This window comes from Xyrauchen texanus, chromosome 35 (assembly GCF_025860055.1).
Source record: "Xyrauchen texanus isolate HMW12.3.18 chromosome 35, RBS_HiC_50CHRs, whole genome shotgun sequence".
In the NCBI taxonomy this organism is placed as follows: domain Eukaryota; kingdom Metazoa; phylum Chordata; class Actinopteri; order Cypriniformes; family Catostomidae; genus Xyrauchen; species Xyrauchen texanus.
The window spans coordinates 8,910,084-8,923,453 of record NC_068310.1 but is presented as its reverse complement, the minus strand read 5'-3'; the positions used below and the strand labels follow the sequence as shown (position 1 = coordinate 8,923,453).

The 13,370-nt window shown below is 38.6% G+C and overlaps 1 protein-coding gene and 1 pseudogene across 3 annotated transcripts in view; both read right to left on the bottom strand.

Moving 5' to 3' along the window:
• The window catches only part of LOC127629264 (myosin-binding protein H-like), a 43,545-nt pseudogene extending 36,326 nt beyond the window's left edge, over positions 1-7,219 (bottom strand).
• Positions 7,220-8,308: 1,089 nt separating this feature from the next.
• The window catches only part of LOC127628723 (neuron navigator 1-like), a 146,927-nt gene continuing 141,865 nt past the window's right edge, over positions 8,309-13,370 (bottom strand). For all 3 annotated transcript variants that reach the window (XM_052105553.1, XM_052105551.1, XM_052105552.1), the window contains 2 exons: positions 12,451-12,654; positions 8,309-12,361 (listed from right to left, as the gene is read on the bottom strand). In XM_052105553.1, the coding sequence (XP_051961513.1) occupies positions 12,278-12,361; positions 12,451-12,654 (288 nt within the window). In that variant the 3' untranslated portion in view covers positions 8,309-12,277. The remainder of the gene's footprint in view (positions 12,362-12,450; positions 12,655-13,370) is intronic.

Below are 13,370 nucleotides of genomic sequence, written 5' to 3'. Positions count from 1 at the left end.
AAATGGTGACCACTACAAATTTTCACTTATACAGTATATTGAAATAAATATTGACCTAAAATATTGATATAGAAAATATTTTATGGGTCATCTACCCAGTTCAAAATTAAATATGAATTCAAACACATAAGTGATGTCAGTATAGTTCCACAAATCTAAAAGCAGATATAGTGACAGTTGGTTAAAAGCATCCTGTCCTTAAAAGGAGACTTACAGGAGCAAGTTATAAATCAGTCTGCAGGTGACATTTCAATGACAGGTGCTTTGACAGAGTCATAACCTACTTTTGTAGTGACATCTGGTCGTTCTGCATGTTTCGCTTTTAAGATGAAGGCATGATAATTGTAACACAACCCGTAATCTCAAAAGCTTATCAGTAATATTGACAGGATGTACGCACATCCTTCCTTGCAGTATTCCACAGTGTATCCATCCAGTCCAGAGTCTCCAATAGCCTTGGGGGATCTCCATTTAAGAGTAACTGAGGTATCGTTGACATCTTCCACTGTGAGACTCTGAGGAGCACTGGTGGGCACTGCACATTCATTACAAACATTAAATAACAATTAGTACATGGTAAAAACTTCATAAATGTCTGGGTGATTAAATGTTAAAGGTAGAGTGTTTAAATTTTAACAATGTTAAAATACTTTCTCTTAATCATTTACATTTAAGCATTTTGCAGACTCTTTTCTCCAATGCGAGTAATAAATGAGGAACACCCCAAGCAATACAAGATCTAACAATATCTGCAGTGTCACACCAAGAGCAGAAGTAACAAATGCAGAAATTTACAAAAAGAGAGAAGAGGAAGAACAAGAATTTATTTTGAAATGGGAAGTGTCTTTGTTTATGGACAGACAAGTCAGTTTAATGTGGATAAACAACTATAAGTAAGCCATTTTGTAGGTTTAATCCCCCCAAAACTGTAAACTGAGTGGCTCTGTGGCGCTCTCAAAACATGCTTGCTCTGTTTGTTTGAGAATTTATCTTTCTGGTTGGCCCAAAACAGCAACATTGGTTTGACCAAAGTCATATATTATATTAGGGTGTAAAGCAGTTCAATGGAAAGGAGGAGGCAAGGACCGGCTTGATGATATAAATAATAGTTTTAATGAAAAACTTAAACAAAAGACAAACAACCTAGAGCTGCTAAGTGCATTACTTGACTGCTGTTATGCATATCATTAGAGTTTTCTAGAACGTTACATTATAATTGGTAAAAAAAAAATATCTGTTAAAATTTGATTGTTAAAGAACTGAATAAATAATACTATATTTAATATTATTATAATATATTTTCTGTATAATTTAAAGTGTGATCATTTTATTGATTTGTAGTTTTTCAATTCAGATTCATTAAATTCATTAAATTAATTAAAAAGTATAATATTAAAACAATTATATATTTAAAAAAAAAACTATTTTAAAATAGGTATTTTACAGTTTTTCGGCCAAGTGCATCCTGAATTTTCGGTTTCGGCCCAGAATTTTCATTTCAGTGCATCACTAATATATATATATATATATATATATATATATATATATATATATACGGTACAGTGTATGAGTGATTGGATGGATGGATGGATGGATGGATGGATTGAAATATGGATGGATGGATGGATGGATGGATGGATGGATGGATTGAAATATGGATGGATGGATGGATGGATGGATGGATGGATGGATTGAAATATGGATGGATGGATGGATGGATGGATGGATGGATGGATGGATGGATGGATGGATGGATGGATGGATGATGGATGGATGGACTGATGGACTGACTAACAGATTGATGGATGGATGGATGGATGGATTGAAATATGGATGGATGGATGGATGGATGGATGGATGGATGGATGGACTGATGGACTGACTAACAGATTGATGGATGATGGATGGATGGATGGATGGATGGATGGATGACTATATGAGAAAGAAAAAGCAACTTTTGAAGCAGAAAATAAAAGAAAAGTTTAGAGTAGGAAAAGAAACACAGACATTGGACAACATATAATTGGTAAAGAGTTTTATGGATTTTAACTCCATTGAGCTTTTGTGGGATCAGCTAGACTGTAAGGTGTGTGAGAAGTGCCCGACAAGACAGCCACATCTATGGCAAATGCTACAGGAAGTGTGTAGTGCTACAGGAAGTGTGTAGTGCTACAGAAAGTGTGTAGTGCTACAGAAAGTGTGGGGTGAAATATCACCTGAGAATCTGGACAAACTGCCAGTTAGAATGCCAAGGATCTGAAAAGCTGTGATTGCTGCATGTGGAGGATTTTTTGATGAGAACTCTTTGAAGTAGTTTAAGAAGTTCTGAAATAGTCAGCTTTCACTTTTACGAATGTGTCGTGTAGAAGATTGAGGATCTGGGATTAATTTAATGAGAAATGGGTAGTTATTTGATGTTTTTGGGGGACTCTCAGGGAGCGACAGGCATAGTTTTAGATGTGTATGATTTTATATATATATATATATATATATATATATTATTTTATTTTTTTTGAGTGTGTGTACTTATGTGAGACAATGGGGATGTTCGTTGGGGGTCAGGGAGGGCTTGTTGATTGGGGAGGGGGAGGGGTATTAATGGGAGTTAAATGTTGATTCATTGTATATATGTTTTGTATTTCTGTGTCAGTATATATAAATATACACACTGGCAGCTAAAAGTTTGGAATAATGTTCAGATTTGTGTGTGTGTGTGTGTGTGTGTGTGTGCGTATGCACAAAACATCTTACAGCTACAAGAATTTAAGGAGGAATTTAGAAAGAAACCATAACCCCTTTACTATCTGCATCATCCTTCCTACTTTCTGTCCGTTCTTGTCCAACAACAGCCAATCACGAGCGATTCGAAGAGATGCAGCCAATCAATACAGTATTTGGTCAGCAGCCAATAGCATTTGTTAACAGAAAGGATTGGGCTCTGTCAAAACCAACTTGTGTGCAGAAAATAACTCGCGCGTGTGCAGAAAATAACTCGCGCGTGTGTGGGACTTGTTAATTTGTGTGCACAATCATATTTTTTGTGCTCGAGTTTGTGATTTGCAAGTTCTGCAGGTTTAAATGTTACGTGCGAGCTGTGTCATGGTGCTCACACTGTTGAAATTCACTTGCGCGCTGTGTTTTTGCCCTTGCGCTGTTTTGTCCAACATTTAACGTCATAGTAAATCATTAAAAGTATGATCAAGCCAAAGATGGTTTACCCTCAGCTGGAGCATCAGTGGGCAGAGCAGCTTCGTCAGCAGGGCCTGATAGCAAATTGTTAGACTTTCATTAGTGCTGTGTTCAGCTCAGGATAGTTCACTAGATTAGAACAGTTCTTAATAAGCATCTTTTATTTGTTAAGTCATGGTGGTTTACCCATTGTAGGAGCCTCAACTGCAGCACCCTCTTCTGAAACAGGGGCTTCAACAGCAGCTATTGTTAAATGTTAAAAGCAATTAGTTTTGCCTGTAAAAGTCAAGGTAATAATCACAAATTGTCTATGTAGTAGAAGATATAATAAGCTATAAAGCATGTGAAAGCGAACTAACTGACTGCTTGTGAGAGACCACTAAAATAGGCTCAATATTGTCTTTATCTCTATAAGAGGTGTATTGTGTAGTTTACCCTCATCGAGGCATTTTCAATGTCTCATTACCTCCATCAGGGAACGGAGGTTACGAGCGGAACCAAGACATTCCCTTTCTATCACACACTCGACGTTGTGTTGATGTATGAGGGGTCCCAATATGAAACGCCTCAATGGCTGAACTGTGTTTCGTGAACTGCCGATGTAGGCAAGCTACTGTGAGCGCAGGAACAGATGCACTCAGACTGAGTGCACTCAGGGGTGAGTGGGGGGGAGGGAGGTACATATCTATTATGGGAGCAGGCTGTACCAGCTGCAGCCTTTTCTCTCTAATTTTTTTCTCCACAGAAAATTTGATTCAGCTGGGGCCTATAAATGGTCATAAAACGCCCCGGGGAAGGCGTTCTTTTCCATTCCTGTTCTTTCAGTGGGATAAGAACCCGCGGAGGCCACACCCTACCCTGAAGTCCATGGTGAATACGTCATATGGGCCTAAGACTATGGTATGTCCTGCCCTTCGCTGGGAAGGAGCTCTACAAATGCAGCGACTGTGGCAGAGAGGGCTCTGCCAAGGGGGCATACCGAAAAAGAGAGACCGAACTGTGGAAGATACATCACATGAGGTTACCGGGATAACTGAGACCTGTGGAGCACTTACCCGAGTACAGGGCACGTCAGCACATTTACTGGGTCTGACTATGAATTTCTCAGCTGAATTCGTGACCCAGAGGGCTAGGAGAAAGGACTTCCAGGGTTCACGATCCAGTGGGCAAGCCTCTATTTGGAGACAGCGTACCCTTTCCGCTGTCCGCCGAAGAAGACAAAGTGCTGCTCAGAGCGTCTAAAGCTCTGTGTGCGATCTAAGTAGATGAGCAAAGCACGCATCAGACAAAGCAACGAAAAGGCTGGTTCTGCCTCCTCTGGGGTCAGCGCTTGCAGGTTCACCACCTGATCCCTAAAAGTGGTTGTGGGAACCTTGGGCACATAGCCCGGTCGTGATCTTAGGATCATTTGAGAGTCTGCCGGACCTAACTCTAGGCACTCTTCGCTGACAGAGAATGCTTGAAGGTCCCCGACCCTCTTGATGGAAGTGAGCATGGATAGGAAGGCGGTCTTCAATGAGACGGCCTTTAACTCAACTGACTCTAGGGGCTTGAACGGGGCTCTCCATAGGCCTAAAAGGACCACAGAGATGTCCCATGAGGGAATGAGGTGCGGCCTACGAGGTTTCAACCTCCTGGCACCTCTCAGGAACCTGATGATCAGGTCATGCTTGCTGAGAGACTTACCTTCAACAGCGTCGTGGTGTGCTGCTATAGCAGACACATAGATGGAGAGGGACAGCCACCCATCCAACTTCTCTTGCAGGAAGGAAAGCACTGACCCAAATGATTCACTCTGGGGGTGTTCGCTATGGGAAGAACACTCCTTAGTGAAGATACACCACTTCAGGGAATACAGCTGCCTTGTAGAAGAAGCTCTGGCCAGAGTGATCGTGTTAACCACTGCGGGCAGTAGACCAATTAGGTCTTCCACGTCCCATCTAGGGATCAGACATAAATATTCCAGAGGTCTGGGCATGGGTGCCCCATCCCTGAGAAAGAAGGTCCTTTCTCAGGGGAATTTTCCAGGGAGGTGATGTCGCGAGGTGCGTAAGGTCCAAGAATCAGGTCTGGGTGGGCCAATACGGAGCTGCGAAAATGACCTGCTCATTGTCCTCCCTGACACTGAACAGAACCTGTGCAAGTAGGCTCACTGGGGGGGGATGCATATTTGCACAGCCCCAGGTGCCAGCTGTGTGCCAGCGCGTCTGTACCGAGGGGAGCTCCCATCAGGGCATACCAGAGCTGGCAGTGGGAGGATTCCCAGGAGGCGAACAGGTCTTCCTCTGCCTTGCTGAACTGACTCCAAATCAGCTGGACCAACTGGGGATGGAATCTCTATTCTCCCATTCACTGTGCCTGCTCTAATAGAGGAAATATACTCTTTAGAGGAAATAAACTCTTTTAAAGCGCTGTCTAAGCACCCAGGGGCGTAGTCTGCAGTGAAGTGCAGAGTGGAGTGAAAGCCGCTGGAATGCACCTTATATCCAACAGCACACGCTTCTGAAGAGGTGAATGGATCAGTAGTAGTATTCAGCTCGCTGAAATACAACAGCTCAGCTCCGATGAAAAAATCAGAATGAATCCACATTCCAGCCTCCCTTTTATACCGGTATGTCGGGGGGAGTGGTATGCAAATTCTACTTGTCAACTCTCATTGGCCTTTTCTCAAAGATCTGAAGGTGTCTCGGGCTCTCAAGATCGACCCCTAGTGTCACTACATCGACACAACTTCGAGTGAATGACAGAAGGGGAACTGCAATTTGTGCTCTGCCAGTAAAAAAAAAAAAAAAAAAAAAAGAATATTCCACTGGGAAATACTGTTATTGTAATAGCTTTATCAGCTGGGATTCTATATTAAGGGGCACCAGCTTTCTTAGCAGTAGGGGTAGTGGCTAGTGTTACAAGAAAAAAAAAATTAAGAAGATGTTAGGTACATGTTAGCGGATAGGTGATCATAAATCTATCAAGGCCCAGGGATCCTATAATTAAGACTTGTATTGACAGATCTCAGCGGTTAAACATTCAAACAAATGCACCAGGCATATTTCTCTAATAATGAAAACGTTCACTCAAAAATTAAGTAACAAAAGTATCATATAAGTAGTCCATGTGACATGTATGTCATGTCCCATGCTTACTGTACAATATGATTAAAAACTGTAGTAACTTAGTATTAGAAACCACTACAATCAAAACTCATAAATGCATTACAGATGCATTCTAAATAGGTTTTTACATTGCTTGAAGGAGATCCCATATCAGTTATTGTGGATTTACAATAGTAATAATAACTTTAATAGGAGTCGTTTTTTTTTCAAGACCAAGGTCAAAAATGTATTTATTTTTACTGAGCAATACCTCTTTAAGGTTTTTTTTTTTTTTTTTTTTGTTGTTTGTTTGTTTTGTTTTATGTAGCTCTTAAATATTCCTACAGCATACCTGTAGCAAAAATTATATTTAAAAAATTAAAATGCCTTGCAGTTTCTCAATTAATAAGGTAATAAACACTGAATTAATAACAATAAGAATAATCAAATAATTAAATATGAAAATAATATTAAATTAAGTGTCACACTGTAGTCAATACTTGATTTTGGCTTAAAGTAGGCCTATCGTTACCACTGTACATTTTTGTAAATAACATCAATAGATAATTTCCCAATGAAGTTCAGAGTATGTTGTCCAGGCTGTACCGTAGGGGGCGCGTGTTAGTCATCGGCAAAATGTTACATTCATTCTTTAATTTCCAATCTAGACAGCTGCACGTTCAGTCCAAGATCAGTAGGCTATTATAGATACGATGCTGTGATAATATGTTCTAAATGTTAAATACGGTCTTCATTAAAGTTGAGTGAAAAAAAGACAAAGTACATTTAAGAGAGATGTTTATAGGCGCAGGGACATTTTAGAGATCAGTGCATGCCACAGTGAGCGGAGTTGCCTACCTTCAGGCGCAGGTACCTCCGCAGGTACGTCCGCAGCCGTGGCAGTTTCTGGGGCTGGGTTGGCTGGCATGGTGCTTGGAAGAATCTCTACTGGACGACAAGTCATTGAAATGGGACTGTCTTTGGGGACGTTCAATTTATACGGCTGCAGAGTGTGGATCTGCGGGACTCCTCCTCTTATTAAAGTAGCCACCTTTACACTCAAATAAGTTCTAATAAAAACCCGACCTAAATATTAGGTCAGTTCTTCTCACCCCTTTATGTAAGGGTAACATTTACCCTAATTGTGTTTTACTTAACTTCATATCATAGCGGACATTTAGAGAGTTCAAATGTTAACGATGTTTATGTGATATTTTTTTTTTTAACCACTTTTGAATATCTCCAATGGATTCCTATTTCTTGAGGTTTGTCGTCCTCTTCCGTGTTAGCACTGTAAATGCAGTGTCTCTGCGATCACATAGAGATGAATAAAGTCCACAAAGCATTTACAACGTAAACACACAAGAGAGCGAACGATCAGTCATCACGTCTACTTGCACACTAGTGGCCAAAAATAAATAAATAAATAAATAATTATTCTATAAACTTGTGTGATCCTTTAATAGCTACTAAACCATTTAAATTATTTGCTTTGGCTTGTCATTTATAAAAGATGTGGTTTCATACAACAAATAAACACATTCAAACTTATATTTTAAATGCATAAAGATGAGAAAGAATCTGTGGTAGTAGTGATCCATTTTTAATTTTAAAACAATATTTACTAGACTGCATATTGTATGCCACACTGACTGATAAATGAACAAAATCACATAATAAAGTGATAACAATGTATCTAGAACTTTATGAGTTACGTCTCAAAACCAAATGGGAACCACGCAATAATGTTTGGGGAACGTTCTGTTTGCTTGATAGAATCAGGGGTGTAAAAAGTAGATAATTTGGATCCTACTATCTCCAAATTTTGCTTGAGTGAGTGAAACCAGTTATCGGAAATGGCTAAACTTGAACTTCAGCAGATTTGATAGTTGACACCGGGTGATTCTAGGATTTAGCTGCTTTTGAATGTCCAATTATAATGTTCATTTAATTAGTGCAATAACTCCCATATAATATGTTCAAACTAAAACAGGAATAAAGACCATTGAGAATACATGCTTGTTTAGGGATGGAACGAGTTTATTGAAAACTTGAGTGAATATTTAATGGTTGAAATTCTCTCAGATCATAACATGCCCTTTTCACCCCTTTCAACAGACAGTCTGTAGACTGCAATAATAATACAAAACAACATCTCATCTTAGGGCCGGATCTTCATATTTTACTGATTGTGGTCGCAGATGCATTAACTATTTACAATGTTTACAATTGCAATTTTCTATACAAATATAGAAAGATTTATAAAGAATTAATAGAAAGCAAGATTCACGTCTTGACCAAAACAAAACAAAACATGGAGATATATATTTTTTGTTTGAAATCCCATTGGGATAGGTAGGTCCAGATAAAGAATGGTGACATACATCAACAGCATTAAAACACCATTATATCTGCACATTAGCTTCATCATATACCATTGTCATCTGGCATTGGTACTAATGATTGAACCCATGGGCTAAAATGCAACACCATCTCTCCCACAAATTGACCATATATGGGATGCTTTATGCCAAGAAAAAAAAAAAAAAAGAAAAGTTTACAAAGTACAGGTTTTGTTTTATTGTACCTGCTTGAACATTCAACATTGTTACTTTGACATTGTCGAAAGTAGAAAAAAACAAAACAAATAAATTAATCTAAATGTTCGCTCTTTTAATTAGACACCCATTTAAGGATATACAAACTTCATCAGGTCACTAACAGCCCTCTTATGCAAGAAAGTAGATTGGGTATATCACACTATACTAAGATAACAAATAGATCTTTCACACAAGGACAGACATTGATTTGAACAGTTGGAAATGGCTTTAGTTTGTGCTAGCTGGCAAAGTAGCCTCGTGTTCCATGACATTTGGAAACAAGACTTCCGGCAAGCTCAAATCTCAATTTCGCTCGCATTCTTATCCTGCACAGCAAAACACATAATAGTTCAGGTATTGCAATGTCCATCAAACTATCCATAAGCAATTAAGGGAAGTTTATGATAATAAAATTAGCAGTTAAGACAGATTTGAGGTACTGGTGTGAAGTGAAGCACCGCTGCCACTTTTCTTAAGTATATTTGTTGAGTTGTTAAAGCCATTAAATACCTTGCATGATCCGGAAGAGAATAGAGAGGACACTTTTAAGAGGAAAATGTTTACATAGGCAACATTACATTGTGGCAGTTAACTTGCAGGAAAGGCAATGAAGAGAGATGACTGCGAAAATACATTGTTACTGAGAAAATCCTCACTGTAATGCATATCTTACCAGACACATTCAGTTTATATTTGCCGTATTTAATCCTTGCGGTGTTTATTCGACTTCATACTTTTTTGTTTGTTTATTTTTTCTTTCTGCATTTTTTTTATTTGAAAATCATATTTACAAATGTCAGACAAAGAGGCTTTTATAAAAAATTTTTTACAAAAAGACCTTTAAAAATCACTCCTCTGTTTATACATCTGACAGTAACAGAACACTTAAACACAAGCACAGAGTCAGCAAGCACCATCAAGAGCACTAGGCATGTTGGCAAACAATTTTTTCCATTTACATTCTGTGAACAATTGCGTGTATTTGAAATCTGACATTGTTAGTGCTAACATTAACATTATTCAGTTAGCATACGTAATTGACACATTCAACTTTAATTATGCCATAATAATAAATTAGTCAAAAGATCACTTTGCTCTTGTAGATTTGCATCTCATGATTTTTAAACTTCATCATAATTTTCCTCAAAGTTAAAGCTTTCATGCGTGTGCAGTTCTGGGCACCTTCAATCAGCCAATAGCATACGCATTAATGAGTTATGGAGTTTGTGAGTTGAATCACATGTTTTTGTTAATATTTTGTCATCATTACATTGTTCAGTGTTATTGGAATGATTTGAGAGATTCTAAAAGACCTGTGGTCATGTTGGGTTCCTGTGATTTTCCATTACCATAAATTTTAACCAATTATGACATAATTTCCGAAATTGGCTACATTGTAACAGATAACCAAAGACACAAGTGCATGCAAAACTATAAGCTAATATGGATGTTATTTTGCGTTGAACCTCCAGTATTCACAAAGGTATTGTTTTAACCATTTTGGCTTTGTTCACACTTCACATAATTCTGATTTGTTTTTAAGATCCAGCATTTAGAATTGATTGTTCACACTTTTATTTTGCCAGACAGATCCAATGTTCAGGCAGTGTAGTCAATATTCAATATATCTACATTGGCTGTAATGATGTAGACCAACTAGGATACTCCCAAACTTGGATTTGGTCAATGTGAACCAAGCCTATGATTATGTTGATGGTTCATGAGCACCTTGGGAACCTAAGATCAAAGGTCAAGTACACATAAGGAAGTACGGGAGGTAAGGCCAGAAACATACTCTACTCAAATAAAGACACGACCACTTGAGCAACACTTTGCCATCGTGCAGTCCCATTGTACACACTCACCATTTATTCTTGTGTAAATGTGGTGGTATTAAAGTAATCAAGGGGACAATAGAGTTACCATCATATATATGTAACTTTAAACCTGTTTCTCAATGTGCGTTCTTATGCATTCTTAAGTTTTTGTGGACTCGTTTGATGTCCTCTTGTACTTTTGAGTTTGCTATTTCAAGGCAGCTAGGCAAGACCAGTCTTCACCAGAATGCAAGTTCATTCTTTGCATTCTTAGCATTAAGAAACAGGTACTAATGTGTTATTATTAAGGTAGCTAGCTATAAACATATCAACTTTAACTAACAAGATTGGCTTCAAACTGTTTCTTCGCCATGACAGTAGTTGAAAGTGAAAACTGTAACTATAGAAGAAGACAGTTTGGGGACCATTCAAACCAAATAGAAAGCAGGTGTCTCGAGATAGCTTTTAATAGCTTTTTAACATGACATGCATTTAAAAACATGCCGCTCCTGCACGAGAGTTGGCGCAATAGCCTAAGTATCAGTCTAGCGCATATTTACTTAGATAAACAAATGAAAATTTGTGCAAATGGTTGCAAACGTGTTTGGTGCTTAAGCGAATGGCCGGTTATGCTAATGTCTTCTATATTGCCCCTTGTGGGAATGCTGAGAGTGCAACATGTATTTGCATTGCGTTATAAAACATTTCAAAATGCAACAACAAGTGATACAGTGCTTGTGCAGCTAGATGCATTTGCGTTCACATAGAGTGGATAGAGTATGTTTCTGGCCCAAGACATTGCATACTGCTTCAATGCACCTGTTAGCAGCACCTCTGTTATTGTCCCTCATGAAATCTTTACTCTTAATGGAAAGCTGTGAATCAAAGTGCATTCTCTCGTGGTTCTTACTACAGCGGCATTTGTCTACAGACTACATCTGTCTCCTTCATGTCTCCGTGTTTGAGGGAAGTGTTAAAAGCAATCTGGTTAAATGTATGTACTGCACCTTGAAACTGCATAACTTTGCAACTGTGAGGTAATATATAGTATATTCAAATTTCTATGAAACTGACTTAATAGGCTGGATTCTAAGCACCATCTTGTATATGACATTTTGCATCAATGTTGGTTTATCTAAATGGCATCACATTGTAACTGCATCTTTGTGTACAGGGTTCAGGCAACTTTTGAATGAATGTAGCAGATCGTCTTGGAAATATGTCAACAGAATAAATATATTTTAGTCCAAAGAAGATCTCTCATCTTCACAATCATCCAATCTTCACAATCCTCTGTTGCAAGTATTGCCATGCACTTGCGGATTAGATAACCCAGGGAAAGATCAGTTAAGACAACAGTGCAAAAAAATATTCAAGCTCAGCTCTGATAGGATCAGGTCTTCGGTTTTCTTTCCAGTTTGAGAATTTCATCAGCATTTAAATCCCAGTTCTTGAGTTCCTTTTCTTGACTCCCACAAACCTTCTTAAGGAGACAAGGGAGGTGCAAACGTATAGGGCATTTTTTTTATTTATTTTGTAACAGCACTAGCCTTCAGTGAGAACATTAGTCTGTTATTTCATCCTAGAAACTGGGGTTGCCTGAAATGTCCCGTTCTGGTGACTCAATGCAGTTGGCCGATTCCTGGAGTTTCAGCAGCATAGCCATCTTATAAAGGAACATAATATGGACAGCTCATAAGAACACATTCATACTTGTTAAAGCAAAGTTTAGGTGTTGCTGTATTAGACACTTACCAGTGGATCTGACTCCATGGTGTGCTGTGCGGAGTCTTTGCTGGACCTGTCATCAATGAGCTGTTGTGTTGGAGCAGCATTTGGGCTGGTGGTTGGGGGAGGAAGGTGAAAGAGTTTGGCCTGGTCCTGTTGAGCTGAAGGCCAGGGCAGCGTATCCCTCACCCACTCTACGGGATCCTCCCATGCTGCTTTCTGACCATGGACCTGCAATACGAGAGCGCATACTGTAAAATTATATTCAAGAACTTCACTACACTGCAAGTCTGCAACAATTTGAGTCAGGGTGAACCATTTCACTCCATTTCTTCAGTTTTTCATGTCAGTCGCAAACCGACACTGCTGTGCAATTATTTGAATGAGTTTTTTCCAGCTGGTCTATTACTGTAGTTTCAATTATGATTAAAAAATGGACCTGTCCTAAACAGCTAGTATAAAACAAAATAAATTGTGGCTGGTTGCTTTACATGTTGGTCAGTCAATCTTTTCTAATCTAAGTGGGAGGTTTCTGGCCAGAATAAGATGCAAATTGAACCAGACTTCATGTGGTTAGTCTAAAGTTTGGCTATGTGGGAATAAAAGCACTAATATATTAGTGAAATTGAAGAGTAAATGGTGTGACATCATTTCAAACTAAATTTGGCCACATAGAAAGGTATTTTTTGAGTTTGTTGCAGTGGTTCGAAACAGCTTAACAGCACAAACTCTAGGAAAAATTTTAAACAAATCTATTAAACACCTTCTAACTGCCACTGGTCCACATCAACAGTGGGTGTGACCTAAAACTCCACCTACTTTGACATAATTTCCTGCTTGATTTCTTTAGTTAAGATCAGTCAACATTAACATACTGGCATGCATAGTTGAGCTGGTGCACAATTAACAACATCTGTACAATTGTTTGCACAGACATTTTCCAAGAC